Source organism: Rhyacophila brunnea, unplaced genomic scaffold (genome assembly GCF_057557595.1).
Source record: "Rhyacophila brunnea isolate RB1 unplaced genomic scaffold, BYU_Rbru_1.0 scaffold_23, whole genome shotgun sequence".
In the NCBI taxonomy this organism is placed as follows: domain Eukaryota; kingdom Metazoa; phylum Arthropoda; class Insecta; order Trichoptera; family Rhyacophilidae; genus Rhyacophila; species Rhyacophila brunnea.
Window position 1 is genome coordinate 18,858,832 of NW_028232893.1, and position 23,989 is coordinate 18,882,820.

Genomic DNA, 23,989 nt, shown 5'->3' on the forward strand with positions numbered 1-23,989 from the left:
GTTGTGCCGTCATTATATCGATTATCGATTAAAAATGCCTAAACCTTTGCGTTCTCAGGCTGAAAATATTATTAAAAAATGTTGCAAATACTTTTGTGGAGAAGAAAAGTGACACGGATCGCCGTTAATTTCTCAAGACAGAGCAAATTTTATTAATGTATCGCAAAAATTACATGTAAGAAGACATTTTATTGCCAACGTTAAAAATCCCCATTTTTGTGGAAAAAATTAAATTAAATTTTGTATGTTTTAGTGGTATATATTTTGTTAGTTATCCATACAACACATTTCTTCGATATTAAAATTAGAGTCATGAAAGGATGATAAAAAAAATGGGGCGGCATTTTTGGTGTTGCCTAGAGGCGGTATTTTGTCTAGGGACGTCACTGACCCGATAAATTGGATTATTTGTTAGTTTGGGTTAGGTTAGGTTAGGTTTGGTTAGGTTAACCTAACAAATAATCCAGTATATCGGGTATTTTCAAAATATGTTTGCCGCTGTATTCCGTATAACCGAACCAGTGGCGCACCCAGGGGGGGGGCAAGGGGTCTTGCCCCCCCCCCCCCAAAATATTGAAATTGAAAGCCAATAGATTAGACAAATAAAAACACCGCAAAAAATGATTTGTTATAATTCTCCAGCACCCTTTTAAGATTTTTTTTTAGATTTTAATTTCTAACTTCTAAATTTCGAAATACTAATTTCAGGTTTTTTTAGAAACCCAATACCTTAGGGAACTGTCAAAAAATTCTCGGTGTCCACCCGAATTCCGGAGTGGTGTAGGTCATGGCTGGGGAGGGCTGACAGGGCCCTAGCCTGGGGGCTCGGGCTGTGGGGGGCCGGGCGTGTCGGGTTGACAAGATAAGTGAGATAAACACACATCATAAATTAGCTTTAATAGTAAAAAAAGTCGCCTGCGGCGCTATTACACTTCATGGCCATGAACATTTTCAATTACTTATATAATTGTCCAATATATTTTTTGATTATTATGTGTCGATACTCGACAGCTCCATTATTAAAGTAGATGTATTAAAAATCGCCAATAATTCTAACTACAACTAGAACTAAAACATAATTTGAAAAACGTTAATGTAGTGCGCCACTGAACCGAACAGTACCAAAAAGCCGACGTATCGGAACTGTGATATTATAAGGTTACTACCTGAATTTCCTTAAAGATTCTTTCTCCATCAACGGGCAATTTTTCCTTCATCATTTTAATATATCCGAACACTGCATCGATCACCTGCAAAAGAACATAAACTATTATTTTAATCACATCACGAGATGGCAATTTCACAAAATTATTCATATCAAAAATAAGTCGTCATAAACCCATGTTCACCTTGATAAATCGTGAGCAAAAGTCCTTTCATATATCTGCAGCTTACACGTCCTTTACAGGATATAAAATACATCCTCTGGGAATATACTGTTTGAGACATTGGTTTGGACTAAGACGGTTGTTTGTTATCGTAAAAGATTTTTATGCTGTCACGGCATGTTCTTCCTCATTTATTCTTCGATGACAGCTATTACCAAGATTGGATGTACAAGAGTAACAAATTTGACTTTGAGATCATGATATTAATCCAGAATAAGGAATATTTTTCGCACTTAGTAAAGGAGGCCATTGAAATTCAAGAAACACTGTTGGCAAACGTAATGGCTTTCAGCACTTTCAGTAAAATCCAACACCTTTTTTATTCTGACCAATATTTGCTCTTGTTTGGCGAGCATTTGGCCTTCTGAGCACCGAGTTTCGTGACACCAGTGGTGGAAGGTGGAGGTAGGCTTTTGAGATCTGACATAAATAGTGCACACTGAACTTTTTGCTCCTGCACACGTGCATGGATTTACTGGCAGCAATAGTGCGTATTTTAAACTACCGTGAAATGTTTAAAGAGATTTTATAGCTATATAATTTAGACTTTTATAATTCGTTTTTTTCTATATTTTTTCTATTTTCTATACCAACTTTTGGCAGTAACCCCACAATGTTATGACAAATACCGGTATACTATTAGAAATACCAAAATACCGCTAATAGTATTTCTCATTCGGTATTGCAATCCCTAAGCAGACACAACCCGATCAAACGATTCACGCCAACCATCGTGGCGAACGTTTTTAAAGACTATATGCAATACGCATAGACTAATATACCATATTATGCAAGTACATGCAACGATTCAATCGCGTTGGTCCTTGTTTTTGATTGGTTTTAAATAAACACAGTGTTGCTATTATTAAAAATATAGGTTGATCGAAAACTATTTCTTCGTTAGATTGGCGGCTACACTGAACAGTATTCCCGCACAAATTTACGTCAAAACTGAGCTGTCAAACCCAGTGGGCGGTGTTCAGATATTTTCGTACGTTCTCGGCAATCTTCGCTTGGATCGGGACGACGGAAAATAGAATTTATCCCACTTTAATCACGATCACTTCCGATCCTTGAAAACCATAAAGAATAGATTTTGACAGTCGTGGCAGACGATCGGGCCAGATACAATCTGCCAATGTAATTTGAGCTTAAGTGCGGTGAGTATAACATTGGGCTCACGTACCTTGTCGATGTTGTCGAGGCCATCCTGTGTGAGTTGCATGGTGATGGAGAAATAGTGCATTAGCGACATGGGGTACATATGTGACACAGAATTGCCAGCTTCGACGCGCAGGCCCCATACACTGCGAAAACATATACAATGTTTTAAGTGAGTTATATTAATATTGGTGAAATGAAAACAAGAATTGTCTACTGTACCTACTATATCATAATATTTAACTATCTACACGCCAAATCTACCCTACTCTATAGAATGATTTAATTCTCGATCGGATATCTAAATGAAATAAAATCATAATATTCTATCATTTGAATGCGCCGCCACTGGCCCAAAAAAATATCACCTCAAAAGCAATTGTACCAACGTTGCCAGACGTCTTGCTTTTTAAGTAAAAATAGATTATTCAACAAATACATATAAGCAGTGGCGCACCCAGGGGTGTGGGTCAAGGAGCCCTGGCACCCCAAACATGAATATTATCAGAATTTTAAACATTGAAATTGATAGCCAATAAACTATACCTTTGGGCTTAGACAAATAAAAACACGGCAAAAAAATGATTTGTAATTATCCAGCACCCTTTTTAGAAAAAAATCTTAGATTTTAATTTCTAACACAAAAATTTCGAAACACTAATGTCGGGTTTTTTTAGAAACCTAATGGAACTGTCAAAAAAATTTCAGTGTCCACGCGAATTCCGGAGTGGTGTAGGTCATGGCTGGGGTGGGCTGACAGAGCTCTAGCCTGGGGTCCCGGCGTGTCGGGTTGACCATATAAGTGAGATAAATACACATCATCTTTAAGCATCGTCAGCTTTTAGAAAAAAAGTCGCCTGCGCCGCTTTTACACCTCGTGGCCATGAACATTTTTAATTATATAATTGTGGAATATATTTTTTGATTATTATGTGTTGATACTCGACAGCTCTATTATTAAAGTAGATGTATTATAAATCGCCAATAATTTACTGTATAAGTACCCTTAATTTGAACTAAAACACAATTTGAAAAACGTTAATTTAGTGTTTCACACTGCCTTTAATCTTAGCGGTAGATAGGGGGCCCACAAAATAGCCTAGCCCTAGGGAGGTACACCGAGTGCAATAGACAAAAGACCGATAAACGAGAAATTAGGCTGTGAAGAAGAAGAATAGCCTATGGGACTAATTTACATTCTCCTTCTTGGGCTCCCCCCAAAACTAAATCCTGAGTGCGCTACTGCATATAAGACACGTAGGTTAAGACAATTAGTCACTTGTTCAATTCAACATGATTATTTATAGTCATGTGCTGAACTTTACTATATTAAGCAGCAGAAAAAACTCCTCAGGAAGTAAAATCTTCCGCCAAGTAAAAACAGACCAGTGTCGGGAAAAAATATTGTTTTATATTATTATTTTGTAGTTTATGTTGCGTCATTTATGATTGATATATAAATATTGAACTGTGCGTTTTTTAGGTTGCCCGCTTTTGCTCCGAAACCCGATTTTTTTTATTTCATATGGTAAAAATACCGATTTGGTAAAATAATTATCTGGCAACGCTGAATTTCACAAACAAGTCGCTGCATCTATTCGTGATATATATTTATATATATAAATTGAGCCACCCACCCCGCGCATTTAGAAAGCCAGATAAACGACCTTGGAATACGCTGAGAAGATTTAGACAATTAACGGCCCACGTGCTCGTCGTAGGTCAAAATTGAGTTTTTATTGTATTTTCAAACCATGATCCTGGACACTCCTTAAACGTTGTAGATAATCTATTTATATAATTTTGAAGCCTTATTATCCTTTATAGTTATTGTAAACATTTGATGACTGCATAAAGTATTTTTGTTACATAAAATAGTATTCTTTTAAACCTCTCGCTCTAATGTTTTAGAATATAGTCATATTTCGGTACATAACTGTGCAGTGGTGTTAAGATTTTTTACATTTATTAATTTTTAAACGCATTTATAAAACCATTAGTATAATTTATTACGAGATAATTTTTGTAAAATATTCACGATAAAAAATTATATTGATAATCTCTGTGATCCCAAATTTGACAAGAATTAGGCATTTTATTATTCAAAAAATCGGCAAGATTAACACATTTGAAGATGATTCTAAAGATACTTATTATAAGCTATGTCTTTGACCATTCAAGTGTGATAAAGATCTTATGAATAATGATTGCTTTATAATAATTATTGACCTAAGAATAAGGTAGTGTTTTTTTTTAAATACGCCATTTCTTTTGGCATTCCCCAGTGGTTAAGCTACAACATACGGCCGTAGCCATAAATTGACAAACTATAATTGAAGTAGGGAGTAAAATGATATTGACGCGCGTGTTTGAACATGTACCGTTTAAAAAAAAATTTAAAAAAATTCGGTTAGGTACATATCACGGGAGATGGCATTTTGCAAAAAGAGCTCGCTATCCGAATGGGAATGGCTGGAGCAACTCGATGCGGAATGTTTGGGATTGTACTCGGTCAAAACCAAATGCCGCCTATTCGACGCTTGCATTCTGACGGTGCTGCTTTATGGTAGCGAATCATGGCACCTTACGAAGGCTCAGAGCAACCGTATACTGAGCTTCGAAAACAGATGTTTGCGACGAATATTGGGTGTGCGGTGGTATGACTTTAGGAGCAACGAGGAGATAAGAGAACGCACGAAGCAGCCTCTCATCACGCTGAAAGTGAAGAGGCGACGTTGGACATGGCTCGGCCACGTGCTGCGGATGCCAGAAGAGAACTTCAACCTGGCTTGCCTGTTCTTCAAGCCAACAGGATTCCGGCGTCCTGGAAGGCCGCTAAATACAATCTACAGAGTGTATACGGCGGAGCTACGGGATACTGGTTTGACCTGTAACGAAGCAAGAAGACTGGCGAGCGATAGGGATTCTCGGAGGCGCCGCGTGGTGTCCATATGCTCCAGTTAAGGGTCGGATATGGCCAGTGACGTCCCGTGGGGGTAGGCAGATTGAGCGTCGCTTGGGGGCGGCAGATACTCGAAGGGCGGCAAATCGAGGAGAATCATTTGGTATTATATAGAAATAGCTACCTAAACTTAGTTATATTATAACCAGAGCTTTGGAGATGTTTTGTTCCGGATGCTTTTTTTATTATTATCCAGTCGGTACTTTAGTATGATGTCACCATTTGACTGCTCGGTTTCGTATACAAATGCTAATAAACTTGGCGCCTATACACATTATGAATATTTTTATAAATGTAAAACATCACAAACGAATAATAAATCAGTCATAATAATATAATGTCCTTTACTCAGATTAAAGAGTTCCTTTCATAACAGTGGTAGGTGTACTGCTCAAAAGCCAATAATTATGTCGCGCCATAGTTATTAAAAGAAAATAATATTATATATTATATCAACGTTGGTAACGAAACAAGGAGAATTTATGGTAGAGATTTATACATACCGTATTTTTTAATTTATCCAAATATTTTTGCCAGTCATTCGCGAGATTTAAAAGTTGCCGGATTTACCTATTGCAAATAGATACCTATTCATAATGATTATTAATCCTTATTGACATTTGACATAATCAATTAGTATTCGTGCATATAATAGGTATTTACGTTAAATACCAGCTAATTGTAATAAAAATGTACACTAGTAGGTATCTACCTAGATTATATCATATTTATCGTGCTGTGAATACAATAATACTGTGCAATACCTTCTTGTAAGTCGTTTTTTTGTAAGTAAACATATTTTTTGCTGATAATAGTGTGGATTTGTAGTTTATTTCAATCATCAACGGTTGAATGTTGAGACTATTAATTAATAGTGTATTTATGATTAAATTTAGGTTTATATTAAAAAAATAATGAGGAAAATTATTTTGTTTACATGTTGTAGGGTACAATAATAGCATAGAAAAAATGGTGTGAAAATAATACATCTGCGTAGGTATTACTAATAATGATATCAACCAAATGGCATCTCAGACTCTGGTGATTTGGGTAAGTGTCTAACTAATATTATATTTATTCGCTTATTTATTTATTGATATCTAAATTTAATTTTGTATATTTCAGCTTAGTGGTAGGTGTATATTTTATTAGTAATGTATCCAAACCATGGCCCCCACAAGGGGGGGGGCTGACAGGGCTCTAACCTGGGGCTCGGGCTCGATAAGTGAGATAAACACTTATCACAAATTCGCTCTAATAGCAAAAAATTCGCCTGCGGCGCTATTTTCCTTCAATAATGATATTATTTAAAATTATGTGGTTACACAATACAATTTATAATTGTGTAGCGATACTCAAAAACTCCACAATTCAAGTGTATGTGTCATTGATTAAAATATAAAAAAACACTAAATATACACGTTTAACGCGTACACCATTTGGAAAACATTACTGTAGAGCGTCACACTACTTTTATCCTTAGCGATAGGTAGGGGGGAGCAAAGCAACATGAGGCCCGCTTCAGGATGAGGGGGCCATGCTTCATACAACACATTTCTTAGATATTGCAGTAATGAAAGGATGATAAAAAAAAATGGGGCGACATTTTGACGCTGCCTAGGGGCGGCATTTTGTCTAGGGACGTCACTGGATATGGCCAAAGAAGAAGAAGATACTTCAGCTGAGGTATAGTCTTAAAATACTGGTAAAAGATTGTAACTATGCGATGCGCGGTTGAGCTCATAACGCGTGCCGGACGGAACATAATATTTTGTCATAACATTCAACATGCGTCCATTTAGTGTTATTTATTTTTATTATGGTTATTGTTATAATAGTAATAATAATAATAAATTGTAATATTTTGATATTACTAATCTTATTCGAAAAAAAATAATTAGATGGAATTCTACATAATATATTTAAAGAAATAGTAGGAATTATTACCGTTTTTATATCTTTACAATGAGAGGATTTAAAATATGCCGTTTGTTGATATTTAGTGTAACAGGCATTTTGAAAAACTCTGAACATTTGATGACCAAATTAAAATTCATTCAATCTTTCCAAACGATCATAGTTTACTTTATTAATCGTTTCACTTATGTATGGATGATTAAACAACCCAAAAAGTGAAATAATAGATTCGAGGTCGAACAAACACCCCCCGCCCCCCCCGCACAGTGCCGCAGTGCCTCGTGAAAATCGAAAACGTCCTAGAATAATTATATTAAAATAATATAATAATTAAAGTAAACAAAACCATTAACGTCACTTATGCATTAAAATCAATGTATAGAATTACAACATGGAGGACTTCTGTCATAGCGACAGCCATAGGTTAGGATTCGTTCAGCAGTCGTTCTGGGAATTGAGAACATTGTTGATTTTAAATTAATCTAGAAACAGAAGAATCGTATAATCGCAATAATTTCACTGTTAGTAGCAAAATGAATTGACTAACTTTTTTCTCAGGTACGATGAAAGACTTCCAGCTCCATCATCTCCTATAATCCAAGAGACGTAATTATGTGGAGCATCCAAGTAATGCTTCTGGAATGACTTCATTTCCCAGGTTAACACCACCTGTAAATAAAAGCAAAGTATTAGGGCTGTTCAAAAAGTATTCTGCCCTTTGTTTTTTTTTGTGCGGAAACAAATGAACCGCAGGAGTTACAAATTACCTTCACGCGTACGGGTGAATATTTCCCAGGTAAAATTGATATTATTCATTAGACTGGTAAATCAATATTAAATTTTAAGACTCACCTCATTAACCTGATCAAATGGTTTGATGTAATAGATAGAGTGAAAATCTGGCGTGATGGTTTCCGGCTTGAAGGCGTACTGTGAGAAATCGTCGCCGTCCAGATTGTTGGAAGGTATCAGACCAAACGTGCTGACCACATACTTTTCTAGAGTTTCCAATGGTAATGTCGCCTAGATTTAAAAAAAAATGTATACACTTTGTAAGTTTTATCGGTGACAGTTATAACTTTCACAGTGATATAGGTATATATCAATTTTATCTGCTTAGCAATGACATTTTTTCATGATCAAATCACATTCTACGGATAAGCTAGATATTGTACTTTTTTCCATTCACCCATTGCTGAGTGTTTAATTTCAATAATAACTATAATATAGTATAATAGCTGGTTCCATTATAACTGTGTCAATAATTAAGGTTAGGTATAAGTATGTATGTAAAAAGTGTGTGTACTAATGTACGTGCGTTAGAAGTTATACTTCTTTGGCGTAACAAAACAAAATAAGCCGTTACCTGAGTCTATTAATATTACAGTGGATTAGGTTGATAAAAATGTATGCGATTCTCATATAGCACATAATAATCATTGTAATTTAATCATTGTATTAGACCGAAACTCATCTTTGCCATCAGTGGTTATAATCGATTCAGAAGTGCCCATGATGAATTAATAAAAAATGAAATTTTAATATATTTTTTGAATTATTTACCAATTCAATATTCACACTCATAAATAAATACAAAAAAAAAATACTTACATAAATATAGCCTCAAACCTTGATACACAATCCTTAAAATGAAAAATAAATATACACCAAATATTCCCAACATTCTATATTTATACATTATATACCCAACACTCAACACTTAAGTTTTATGAATATAAATTAACAGTGTAGCTAACTAACTAACAGTCACCAGAAATTTGTAAGTATATAAACATATATATTTAGTATAACAAAATATTGGCATGCGCATGTACCCCTGAGACCGAAATGAATATAATCATAATAATAAATTATGTGTTGCATCGGCACGCGCAACTTCCGTCACATGCCAAACGTGTTACATCGGCGCGCGCAACTTCGTCACACGCCAAAAATACACTCTGATCTGTTTTCCCAAATGCGCCAAAAAAAGTATAACTTCAACAAGTGATATAAATATGTCAATGTGCAACTAAAAATATTCGTAAATGTGATATTTCCACAGGAAATAAAAAGGATTTTAAGTTATACACATTTATATTTTTATATACTTATATAATATAAAATAAATATTAAAAATATTAAAACTATGAATTAGTCAAAAATCTCTTAGGTGATGCTTAGAAAGCTTAATAAACAAAATATAATATAAAAATTAATAATAAAAATCACTATAAAATATAATATGTAATAATAAGGTGCGGTCCGATTCCGATTAAAATATATGTAGATAACTTCCAAAAAAATTAATACACTTCTAAAAGACGATTCCTGGCTAATTCTGTTAATATCACTTTATTCTATAACTAAAGATAGGTGACATTCACAATGCTTTTGTTTCTAAATCTACCATAAGTAGTAGGTATACCAGATACATATACCTACAGTCAAACTTGGTTATTACGATCACGGAAATAGCGAGATCTCGGATGTAATGAGGAAACATTCGTTGACATTTTAGTTTATGATTTTCTCCATACATTTATTCACTTTTATAACGAGCTACTTCTCGGGTATACCAAATGGATATATGAAATTGATGTGTCGATCGTTTAAAAACAACATTTTCGACCCTAAGCAACAAAATCCAACCGGGCAGTTAACTAGACCGATGCCGCCGAATCATCGGATAACGTTAAATTAATTGTTTTTTTCGCTGACAACATTAAAAAAGTATCCACGCATATGGTTGAAATTGCATGTAAAAATCCAAGCTTTGTGAAGTCAGTAGGTACCTACCAGCGCCGGCGGCTCAGCACTTCATTACAATAAACAACTTCTTTTGTGTAGTTTATGAATGCCATGTTTGTTTCGGGGATTTTTCGGATAATTTTCAGATTATTTATGTTCTATACTTAAATAGAACGTGTCGCGAAAAATGTTATTTAACAATATAACGAGTAGGTAATGCTTATAACGAGCAAATTCAGTCGGTCCCATCTTCCTCGTAATAACCACGTTCGACTGTATATATATATATATTTTAGCACTACCACAGGCCATGACAGTAGTGTAGTGAAACAGTAGTATAGTAATAGAAGTGAAACAAACACCCACGCTTTGAGAAAATCACATAAATATAATGTGACCTCATCAAGAATCGAACCCTAGCTGGATGAAAGGTCAGCGCCTTATGTACTGGATTACGTCTTAGGTTACATACATACATATATCACCATGTTCAATCCTAAGAGGATCATATGGACTTCCACAGAATGGAGGTTATATTAACAGACTTGTTTTTACGAGAAATGAATGTTAGTCACTTGCTCAACCTATTAGATGCATACTATGAGTCCTTAGTTACCCTATGAAAATAACACCATATACGACGCATACCTGGACAGCAACAGTCATCCTGTGAGCACTGTAATGCCTGTTTCTGAACTCATGAGCGGCCTGGTACAGAACGGGGTCTGAGGGTCCCTTGGGGGCGGACAGAGACTTGGAGTTGCCACACATGAAGAAGCGGCCCGGGTGACCCTCAGGCAGCAACTGGTGTTGCAGGTGGTCTTTACGGATATCCATGTTGAATGCCAAGTTGAATTCTGAAACGTGTACGTAAGATATTCTGACCTTTTTACCAGAAGTGATACTTAATCGGAAATAAAATTAAAAGTAAACGATGAATAGACAGATAATTTACCTGACTCTATAGATTCTCTTTCCCTCTGCATGGTCTCCTGTTTCATCAACGGTGAAATGAAGGACTGGACGAACTTATCCATAGCCTCATCCAGGGCGGTCTTCTCGACGTTAAAGAAAAATGTGGTCTCCTCAGAGCCGGTTGTCGCATTGACTTTGCCACCGTTTTTCTGTGAATTAAAACATGATCATGGCTTAAGAGTTATTGGTAAATATTATTATTAATCTATATATATAAAACAAAGTCGGGTTAGTTACACCATTTATAACTCGAGAACGGCTGGACCGATTTTTATGATCTTTGATTTGTTAGATTTGTCTCCGCCCCGAATAGCAGAATAACTATTAAAATATCGGATAAATCACGGAAAAAATACATTATGAAGACAATTCATTTTCTCATATATTTTGACATTTTTAAAAATGACCTCACGCATTCGAAAATAAAAGAAAATCACACAAAATTTAAATCCATATACAACGATACATGACAGAAAGAATAAACAAGAAACAAATGAAAGGCGTTGTGTGCATTATCTATCCTTTGACAGGTTGTTTCAGTTCAGCCTGAGTCATAGATAACAGACGTATATATATATATATATATAGATTCGTAAGTTCCATACAAGAAGATGTCCCCTATAATTGGTACCATCTATTGGCGTGACTAGAAGTTTTGGCTATGACAGAACCATAGATCCGAACCCAAAAAAGTATTTATAACTATAAAAACGAAATTGTGACAAAAATGAATAAAAGTCGATATTTCAATTCAGATAGGTACACTTTATTGCAATGATAATCATATTGACAAATTATGAGTAACAATATAAATTTATGAGGACATAATTATGTAATAATAATAATAGTATTGCACTCCCACCATGGAAATGATTTGTCAGCACTTCCTGTCAGATTGATGACTTCATTAATTATTTCATATATTGTGTAGCTTGAAGATTTCTTTATAAATTTTCATCGCTTGACGATCAACAACATATTGATGTAGATTCTGAAACAATAATTTTAAAATCTACTTAATCTCAAAATATAAAATGACAATGGTCGCCATTTACACTTTTGTAAGAATGCGCAAATATAATATAGACATTTTATATAGGTAGGTACGTAATTTACTCAAACATAATCTTCTTTATATGCCTACCTATTTTTTATATTTGCCTTGGTAGATTTGCAAACGTGAAAATTACAATAGGAAGGTACTATCATTATTTCGATACCACGACTGCAAAGAAATTTCAAGGGGCATACAATTGTATATACCTATAAACATAATATAATAAAAGTAGACTTACCCATTAACTTATTTTATCAGCTATCGGATTGCAAAACCTTTTATCAATATGGTTTAAAAACGCCGAACAGCAATATTATTCTGACACTTGACACTTGGACGACTGCTTTTGTTTTGAAAATATCATGTAGAATTGACATGAAATTTGAAAAGACTGATCGAAAGCTCGAATGTTGATTGGCTGGACCATGGGTGAGCTCTGATTGGTCATTGAAATGGCCTTGTATCATGCGACTTCGTGTGTGACCATGCTACCATCTATTCTGAAAACTGAGTATTAGGTGGTCACGTTCGCTGTATGGAACTTTCATCCCCCTGGCCTGAGTTCAGCCTCAGATAATCTCGAAAGACTTTGTTGTATACTCCGGTGAATTTTGGAGGAAGTTGTCCTGCCTGAATCTTTTTTACTTCTTCGACAGCGTCCAAAAATAAAGCCAAGAATAAAATTACATGATCTCATTGCTGGTATTGCTCATTATTTACCTACCAATTTCAAAATCCATCCTTCGAACTTCATTCGACAATCGATCTACGTGAATAATCGAGCCGATTACCAGCTAGGTGCGCAAATAGCTATTTCGATCGTGATTTTCAAACGGTAAGTTGCCTTCGAAGATGTTCACTTTGTGAGGTTATCAAATTTGTGATTGTGTGTGCATCGATAACTGCTTCATTATGTAATTTTGAATTATGTGATTAATTTTCCAGTGTTTATCATTTGATGATTCGTCAAAATGCTGACAACTATTTGCTGCAATTTCGTCGATTGCTTAAAATCGAGACGGAGCGCCTCACTTTCATTCGGTTGAACCAAGCCAAACTGCGATCGGAGGAGTATATTCATTTACGCGATGCAATCAGCACCGTAGGAGATGCAGCTAATGTTGGTCGATTGACTATTCTATCGGCGATGTACATTGGCAGCCCACGTCATATGCATGAATATGCGCAAGATGCAATGAAATATGTTCGTCATTACGGTCGTCCAGATCTATTCATCACCTTTACATGAAATCCGAAATGAATAGAAATTGTTCAACTGCTACTCCCCGGACAAACATCAAGTGATCGGCACGTGTCTTCAAACAAAAAATCCTGTCGCTGATGAACTACATTGTTAAGCATCGCGTCTTTGGGAAACTCGATGCTGGATGTATTCGATTGAATGACAAAAACGAAGCTTGCCGCATGCACACATTCTTATTTGGTTAGTCGAAAGAATTCGACCAGACCAAAAAGATGACATCATATGTGCCGAGATTCCTGATCCCGAAACCGATATGATTCATGGACAGTGTGGCGCCATCAACCCCCCCCCCCCAATCAGCGTGCATGGCAAGTGTTCCAAGCGTTCTGCATGAAGTTTAACGGCGGAGACTATCACTGCCAATGATGGTTATCCACTGTATCGGCGTCGATCACCCAATGATAACGGTAGAACTATCACAACGAAAATGAAGTGAAACGATATCGTGGTCGACAACACTTGGATTGTTCCGTATTCGCCACTTTTTTCAAAAACATTTAAGGCGCATTGCAACGTGGAGTTTTGCAATTCAGTGAAATCCATCAAATACATCTGCAAATATGTCAGCAAAGGCAGCGATATTGTAGTTTTTGGCGTTCAAACTCCCAATACCAATGATGAAATCACGCACTATCAAGTTGGTCGATATGTGAGCTGCAATGAAGCATTTTGGCGTATTCTCTCATTCCCCATTCATGAACGTCATCCCACTGCTGTACATTTGGCGGTGCATCTGGAGAATGGTCAACAAGTTTATTTCAACGCATCGAATGTTGCTCAACGTGCTGAAATATCTCCAGCGCCAACATTGACCAGTTTCTTTTCGATTTGCCAAAGCGATCCGTTTGCACGAACGTTGTTCTACTCTAAGATGCCACATTATTACACTTGGAACGCTTCATCGAAGAAATTTCAGCGTCGGAAGCAAGGCGATGCGGTTCCTGATCATCCGGATGTGCATTCTACTGATGCTCTTGGTCGCATTTACACAGTTCATCCGAAGAATGGCGAATGATTCTACTTGCGGTTGTTGCTGGTAAATGTTCGTGGGCCGACATCATTTGAATCACTTCGAACTGTCAATGGTGTAGTGTGCCCAACATTTCGTGCTGCATGTCAAAAGCTCAATTTGCTTGAAAATGATACTCATTGGGACATGACAATCGCTAAAGCATTTGTTTCTGCATTTCCAAGTCAGATACGCACATTATTTGCTATCATTATTTCAACATGCTTCCCATCGAATCCACCTGAACTGTAAAAAAACTACAAGGATGACATGTCAGAAGACATTTTACATCGAATTCGTGTTATTTCAGGGAATCCTGATCTCGAGGTGAATAAGGAGATACATAACCAGGTTTTCCTTTTGATCGAAGACATGTGTTACCTCATGTGCGGCAGTTTGTTAGTCAAGTTAGGAATGCCAATGCCACATCGTGGAGTGAATTACGCTTTCAATCTAGAATTGGAACGTGAACGTGAAAATGATCGAGATGCATTGAACTAATTTTCTAACTAAGCTCGAACGAATGTACTAATGTTGAATCCCCAACAGAAGGTAGTGCACGATACGTTAATGAAGGCAATTGATGATGGAAATGGTGGCTTATTTTTCCTCGATGCGCCCAGTGGAACTGGGAAGACATTTCTCATGTCATTGATTTTGGCCACTGTTCGTGCGAGATCCGAAATTGCTGTAGCAGTTGCTTCTTCCGGGATAGCGGCCACGTTGCTAAAAGGATGCCGAACGGCTCATTCAGCGTTAAAATTGCCGTTAAACCTTCAAACGACTGAAAAACCGATATGCAATATTGCGAAATATTCAGCAATGGCCACAGTTTTGGTAGCAAGTAAAATCATCACCTGGGATGAATTTAGAATGGCGCACAACCGCGCATTGTGAGAGATGTTTTGGAGGCGCAATGATTCTACTATCTGGCGATTTCTGCCAAACACTACCAGTCATTCCAAGATCGACCGCTGCCGATGAAATAAATGCTTGCCTCAAATCATTGACTCTGTGGCGCTATGTGAAGAACCTTCAGCTGACGACAAACATGCGAGTTACATTGCTAAACGATCCGTCTGCCGAAGATTTCTCTAAGCAATTTCTGACTATCGGTAACGGCCGTGTTCCTGTCGACGAATCAAACGGATTGATTTCGTTTCCGCTGAATTTTTGCAATTTCGTGTCAACAATAATTGGTTGAGTGAACGAGCAATTCTTGCGGCAAAGAACAAAGATGTGGATCACTTAAACTTCACAATTCAAAATCAAATCGTTGGTCTACTGCATTCCTTCAATTCTATCGACTGTGTAAGTGCTCGGCCGTAGTAATTTGGCGGGCGTGGTACGGCGGCGTCTTGCGAAACTCAAACGTATAGCCATGTGTATTATGCCCGAAAAAAGACACTGTCTAAGAACATTTTACACACGGTTATACGTTTGAGTTTCGCAAGATGCCGGCGCGCCACCCCCGCGCGACCACTACGTTCTTGCACTAACAAACGAAGACGAAGCAACCAACTAGCCAACTGAATTTTTAAACTCATTGGATCTTCCTGGCTTGCCACCGCACAATTTACAACTGAAGGTTGGCTCGGTAGTCATCATGCTTCGAAATCTGAACCAACCAAAACTATGTAATCCATTTCATTTTGGTTTGATTTTTGCACATTTATTGAACTTAATTCATTTTGAATATTCATTTTAACTTAATAAAAAAATGAATTTAATTCAACTAATAGGTTAACACAAGATTATTGATTCTGAGGCGGTACGAAGTTCGCCGGGTCAGCTAGTTAATTATAAATTAGATTTCGTGGAATTCAATGGATGCAATTTCGTATCTCACCTGTTACCAATATTTTTTCTAATGGGCATGTTGCCGAATTATGTTAATTCAATATACAAACCTGAATAAAGGAACTATAGTCATTCTCTTCGGGGAACTTCTTGCTTCCCATGAAGAGCATGTGTTCGACAAAGTGCGCCAATCCTTGGATGTGCTGGGGATTACTCGAGCTTCCAACGTTCACACACAGAGCGCAGGCAGCCTGAAATATCGACAATATTAGTAAGTAATTCTAAGTAAACTAATGATGAACCAAAATTCAACTCTAATAGCACTTTCGTTCAGTTACCCCTAGCCTATCTCCTTCCAGCAGGGAATCTTTGCTACTGCCATGAGGAATTGAGACGGTTGGAGCCGCAAGGAAGTTAGTGGAACATTAAAAAAAAGCATATAAACATAAATTGATAAATTGGCTTTAAAAATAAAGTCATTTTGTAAATATTTGTGATTTGAATTGCCATATTTGAACGAATCAACCACTTATTTTGGATAAAGTGAGATTAGCGCAAATAAACAAGATTGTTTTGATATCCTGTGTGGTTTCGATTGACAATTTTATAACCATGATTTTAATATTACACCATTAAGTACTGTAGATAAAAGTTTTTTTCTAATAACCAAAAAAATAATAAAATTGCACAATCAATAATGTGTGGTTTGCTTTAGAAATGAGGACCGTTTCAATTAATTACGTGATAGCTTACCACAACAATGTTCCGTGTACAGCATTAATTAATAAAAAAATTAACATAGATTTAAAAAATCCGAAGAATCTATTCCAACTAGGGAATCCAATCCCGAGCCAAAATTCTGATCCCGGGACTGGTCCCGGGATTGGCATTTTTCCCATTGTTAATACAAAATTTTTATATTTACAAATAACATTGATAAAATCGGTCAAAAATAAATCTAGTATAATTTATACTATTTAAGACATTTATTGTTAATATCGCATACGTTCAATCTTGGAAATACAGAAGTTTAACGGAGTAAATAATATTATAATATAAATAATAATGTGAATTTAATAGGAGATTGCTGTTTCTGATAGTAAAGACTTTATGAATGGATTAGCGAGATTTAAAATAGTAAAGCAAATAATCATGGCGTACTTATGGCCTTTCCGCTTCATAAATCTAATTAGTCAGCCAAATATGAAACTGCCGTAACACGTATGAGATTATGGTGGAATTACTATGTTAAAAGTGCGAAGCATTGTTTTTTCCAATCTTTCCATTTTTAATAATTTATGTGAAAAAATAAAATGAATCGGCAACCTACATATGGGTATAAATCAAACTTTATTCAAACTCAGTTTATTTCTAATGTAGTTATTTTTTATTAAAAGTATTTTTTCTGTTATATTTTCGCTTTTATTTTATTTTCCACAAAAATTGATAAAAAAATCAATCCCGAAATCCCGGGATTATGTTTATCAATCCCGGGATTCATAGGTATCGAAAATAGCTCGGGATCCCGGGATTGGAATCCCTAATTCCAACGTAACCCTTAACTCTGAAATCATTCAAAATCTAAATAAAATGAGGTTATGGGTTTCAAATATGGAGGTACCTAACCAAGAATATTGATAGAAACCTTCTGGAAGCCAAAAAAGGAACCTCCGGTTCACTGATTAAATTAGCTACAAGTGACTTTGCATTGCAGATTCATTTGCAGAGAACTTCACATTACAGTGAGTTCTCGGCTTATGACGGGGTTCAGCTCCACCACCAAAGTCGTAAGTCGAATTTCCTTGTAACAGGCAAGTGCTTGATAAATGAGGCGGTGTACCTTCGAAGATCTATTGGTGTCTGAGTCCTTGAATTGCATCATTTATTTGGCTAAAAGCTGCAGGACATATTGTCTTCTCTATATTATTGCAAACTCTTTTGGAATAGAATCACTTTTAGTTTTCATTATAGTTGGTGTTCATAAGCATATACAAATTAACCTTTTGTGATTCACCGGTGTCTACAGCTTTACGCTGCGACCCCATCTCTTCACTGTTGTCTCCGTTATGAGTGTCTACCTCCTTGCTGCTGCTGTCTTCCCCGTCGCCTCTGGTGCACGACTCCGGAGAATCATCATCCTCCGAAGACGTGGTCGCCACCTCTACCCCACTCGCCGGTTTCTTCGGGGACACGTCTGATATTAACAATGCTCGCAGTCCATTCTCCAGCTGGATTAGCCTTTAAGGAAGAATATGTGCAATAGGTCAGAAGTTTTCAAAGAGTGCACCTTGGCTCTGGGGTACTGCAATCAGATAGTAATTCCAAATTATCTCAATTAAATGAACTGATGCACGGAGTCTACGACAATTTGGCCGCACCATCTGAATTATGCTGATTGGACGATGCCATCTGAGCGCTATGACAGCTGGATGATTGTCATCTCAACATCAATACTAATTAAGGAATAATGCATGTTGTAATGCATCATACAAATCACAGCAATGCAATTTAATATTTTGAGCTACTAAAATGGAGTAATTGAAGTTACTATTTCATTAGTCATAGATATAGTCAAATAAACAGATAGAGCATGGTCATATTATACTTAAACAAAACATAACTGCCACCGCTATTATCCCACTACTGGCATGGGACGATGGATATGGATATGCCCAGTTAAAAATATCAACCAATCACTCCTTAGCTTACATGTCAACTAGGTCACGTGACAAATGTCTCAACCGTCACAACATTCAAATAAACATATGATTTAATATTTTTTGTGTTGTTCTTTCAAGTAGTGACTAATCCCATCAGCTTTTTTTACATTTGAAAATTTGTTTTTCCATATTTGCATAACCACTATTCCACTGAGGGTTCGTCCATATAACACACTTCACATGATTTTCGGTAATATTTAACCCCCCTCCTCCTATTGTCACATTTCATCACAAAATCTTTTACCTCCCAATCCAGCTCCTTTCACAAAATTTTTACAATTATTAATGATCGATTTCAGTACCTAGTTATATGTATTGTATATTGTAGCGGTAAGCGGACTAAGCGGCCGCGTGGGGCCCCGAGATCTTGGAATGTCTTTAAAGAATTGTCATACAGACGGATTTTGATAATTTCTGTGATTGGGTGCATTTCATCATTTACTTTATTATGGTCTCGCTACCAAACAATGCAATGCGAACTATTGAAAGGATCTATTCTACTCAAGTCATTAGAAAATTTCATAAATAATTTCCGAGAAGAATATGAAAAAGTTGAAAAAGAGGCAACTGATTTATCAGGATTATCCTTTAATGATGAATATGGACAAACTCCCAGAGAACAAAAAAGAAAAATGTTTTTTGATGAAAACAAAGAAGTCGGACATGAATTTACAACTAGAGAAGATTTCAAAGTAAATTTATTTTATGTCATAATATGTGATAAGGCCAAGGTAGAACTATCGCAAATGACACAAACATATGAAATAGTTATAGAGTCTTTTCGAATATTTTTTGACTGGAATCTATCAATGGAAGAAAAAAGGAATGCGATAAAAAAAATTGATGGATATTTACAAAGAGGACGTTGATGTTTGTACGTTTGAAGATGAATTTGACCATTTTTCAATATTTCTCAAAGAAAACAGACACTATTAAAACCACACAAGACATCTATCGAGCCGCCAAAGAAATGTCTTGCGTCAGGTGAAAGATCATTTTCTGTTTTAATGCGTGTAAAAAAATATTTGAGAAATACCTACTATGGGAGAGGAAAGATTAAAAAATAGTACCTATAGCCATTTTGTATAATATAGAGCAAGAAATTTTAAACCAAATTGACACTGCCAAAATAATTGACGAATTTGCGTTTGTTTTTGTTTTTGTTTTTCAATAATGGTAGGTACTCACCCGATAGCTTGTACAAAACACCAAACATGATACACTCGTCATAATTCTCTCGAGCAACAGCTGATGCTGTATTGAGTGCATGGCCCCCATAAACGGGGGGCTGACAGGGCTCTAGCCTAAGGGCCCGGCGTGGTGGGTCAACCAGATAAGTGAAATAAACACACATCACAATTTGATCCTAATAGTAAAAAAGTCGCCTGCGGCACTAATTTACTTCAAATATTAATGTTGATTATGCTTTTAAAGCATGCAATTATGCTAAAAAATTGCTAAAAAATATACTAAATACTTTTAATTTTACCTCGAATACCATTTGGATAAAGTTACTGTAGAGCGCCATAATGCCTTTAATCTTAGTGATAGGTAGGGGGGCCTAACAAAGATCTTGGCCTGGGGGCCCGCTTCAAGGTGTGTGGGCCATGATTGAGTGACAGCAGCGCTCGAAATGGAATATTTTACGAACCGGAGCGCTCGATAGTTTTACAAAAACATTAACATAGTTGTCAAATTGTATGTGTATTTTATAAAAAGAAGTGTGTTAGATTTTTAATTATATGGCATATCTAGTTAAGATGGTCAAATTCATATTTTCAGGAGACTGCGATTTTATGAACTGGAACGGCGCTCCGGTGCATTCCGGTCCATTTCGAGCCCTGAGTGACAGGAGAAAGAAATAGCGATACCACTAACTACCAGAGGCACCCAGCGGAAAATACGTAGCTTGCAATTTGAGACATATTTTTGATAATTTACAATTTAAACTGTATTAAGTACCTAAATAATAAATATGTTTCTGAAAACATTGAAAAGAAAAATATTTTTTATTTTAACTCAAAGAAAAACTCAGAATATTAAAAAAATATTATGAAAATGTGAATTTCTTATTATTATATATTATTATTTTATGGTCAAAAGTTTTCTATATTGTTATTGAGATTTTTGACCAATTCATAGTTTTAATATTTTTAATATTTATTTTAAAAAACATTGAGTTTTATAAAAAGATAAAAGTGTATAACTAAAAATACTTTTTATTAATATCAAATCAAGCATCAATATTGGAACCATACTAAATAAGATATAAATAAAAAGGATTTCAAATTATACCCCTTTATATTTTTTATAAAAAACGATGTTTTTTAAAATAAATATAAAAAAACATTAAAACGATGAATTAGTCAAAAATCTACACGACGAAAAATTGAAAACTTAATAAACTAAATTTTAATAATAAATATGGCCGTAAAATACAATGTAATAATAAGATGTGACCCTGCAACGAATTCACATTTTTTTTAAATTGTAAGTTTATCTTTGAATTAAAAAAAAATATATATATTTTTAATGTTTTCAGATACATATTTATTAATTAATACAGTTGAAATTGTAAATTATCAAAAAAAATCTCAAATTGCAAGCTTCGTATTTTTCCGCTAGGTTCTTTGTTGGCATGCCTCTCCCCCTTAAAGGGTCTTGTACCTAAGGGTCAAGCAATAGATCGGGTATTGTACCCAATATTCTTAAAATATTAACTTAAATCCGTGATTTTTGGGGGATAGATAGGTAAATGATTAGGTGAATGTTGTTTCCATGGTTGTAAATGGAGAGCTGACTTACTTGTACTTCTTTTTGTCAGACTCCGACTGTATAGGGTTTTCCAACACTTCTATCTTCGGATTTTCTACAACCGTAAGACGAAATCGCTCTGGCTTTGTTTTAGGATTACACCGAATAGATGTTTTCAATTTGCGACCACCGGTTTCTAAATTAGGACCTGATTTTATCATTTTAATTGATGTTAACGTAACTAAGCACCGGTTAAAAAATGACACTCGATTTGACTTATATTTCACATGTTTATTGTTTATATAATAAAAAAACAAAAATAACGTGTGCACCAGTATAGCCATCTTTTTGTCACCGAATTATAGTACGTGGTCCGAGAAATTATAGTATTTTGTCAAAAATTATAGTAGGCGTACGCGTTGTTATAATGTTGAAAATGTAGGTACTTGTAGGTTTTTGCTTATCACCAAAAAAAATAACGGCGAATATGAAAAATTCTGAGACACCGTTTTTATTCCGACCAAAAACGCTTATCGACGAATTCAAATAAAATCATATTAAACCAAAGTTAAGGAAGGGCCTTTTTTACGTTTTTCGAGCATTTTTTTTCCAGGTTCTCCAAATTTTCTTATAGTACTTTGAACCAATTTACAGTACGGAAATATCTAAATTTGAGTACTATAGTTGCGTATTTTTTCCGATATTCAAAATTATAGTATTTTGGGCGTACTATTCCTGTTTTATATCGTACACAGTACGCCGACGAAAATTATAGTACAAGTACTATAATTATTATAGTACGGTTGGGAGCACCGGTGTGCATGTAAAAATTTATTGCCAGTTACAGATTCGTTCCATTGAAACGGAATCAAACAAACCAAATCGGGTGATAGGATCTGTTGGATTTCGGACCATTTGTCAGAATATCGATTTCTGACAACTAATTAGTGTTGTCAGTACTTTAAAATTAATTCAATAACTTATTTGTCTCTAAAACAGTTACAAATTTATTGAAATGTCAATAACACAAATTTAACTGTCGTACATATTCATTTATTTTAAATGTACAAAATATAAATAATGGTTCATGAATAAGTTATAGCCATTTAGTTCATTTATAAGATTTATAGGTATGACAAAGGTTTTAAAAAATTACTTTTCCCAAAGCTTTTCCTAATCGCCCACTTTTTGATTGTTTTCATGTCGACAATAATATTAAGTATGATATTGTGACTTAGACCAGCGGTCTCCAACCTTTTGGACCTCGCGGACCACTAAACTCAAAATCTTAAATCCCGCGGACCACAACCACGTATTTTCCACACTACTTGTTAAAAATTCGATATGTCAATATAGTGACAAAGAAAGTATCATGAATAAACGTATTAACAGATATCCATTACGAAAAATGCAAAAAAAACATTTTTAATTTCATTTTATTAAAAAAGAATCAATACAATATATATTATATAGTATAGTAAATTAATATGAATTCTACGCCGACAGAGGTGCATAAAAGATTAAGAGCATACTTCAGTGAAACGGCAAATAATTTTCAACTATAGGTACGACGAAATTTTGGACTTGATTATTGTTACAAATAGTGTTTAATTTTTATGAAAAATTATATTTCGTTCGGCACACGTCATCTTTTTAGACCATGCCCCAGCTGAGGTATAGCCTTAATTACAGGTAACCGAAAGATAATCAGTGTGACCATATTGTGTGCAATGAGTTAACAAGATATCTGGGTGTCCAACGTCTTTAATTTTTGCAACAACTCCTGAACGATGTCCAGTTATGCTTACGGCACCATCTTTGCATATCCCCACACATTTCTTCAATTCTATACTGTGTTCCCGGAAATAACTATTAATTGCATTGAAGATTTCAGAGCCGGTTGTTCTACCCGGCAAGAATAGCGAATAGGGAAGATATTCTTTTAATAAATTCTCCTTGGCAATCAAACCTTACAAAACAAAGAAGAATTGCCTTGTTAGTTATGTCTGTTGCTTCGTCAAGTTAAATCGAATAAAACGTAGAATTTTTTACAAGTGCGATCACTTGATTTTCAATATCTTCAGCCATGTCTTTAATTCTGCGTTGCACAGTGGTGGTGGACATAGACATTCCTTTCAGTTTCTGGACAGCCTGTTTCCCAAAAACCTCTTCACAGGATATTAATAAGCAAGGCTTAATCAAATCTTTTCCAATCATATACGGTTTTTTAC

General features: G+C 35.5%; 1 protein-coding gene across 1 annotated transcript in view; it reads right to left on the minus strand.

Moving 5' to 3' along the window:
* The window catches only part of LOC147069638 (nardilysin-like), a 41,771-nt gene extending 19,792 nt beyond the window's left edge, over positions 1-21,979 (minus strand). Inside the window, 9 exon segments of the mRNA XM_085950858.1 lie at positions 1,167-1,250; positions 2,575-2,695; positions 7,976-8,097; positions 8,281-8,451; positions 10,828-11,036; positions 11,135-11,303; positions 16,395-16,535; positions 18,285-18,522; positions 21,810-21,979. Of these exon segments, the coding sequence (XP_085806984.1) occupies positions 1,167-1,250; positions 2,575-2,695; positions 7,976-8,097; positions 8,281-8,451; positions 10,828-11,036; positions 11,135-11,303; positions 16,395-16,535; positions 18,285-18,522; positions 21,810-21,979 (1,425 nt within the window).
* Positions 21,980-23,989: the final 2,010 nt, after the last annotated feature.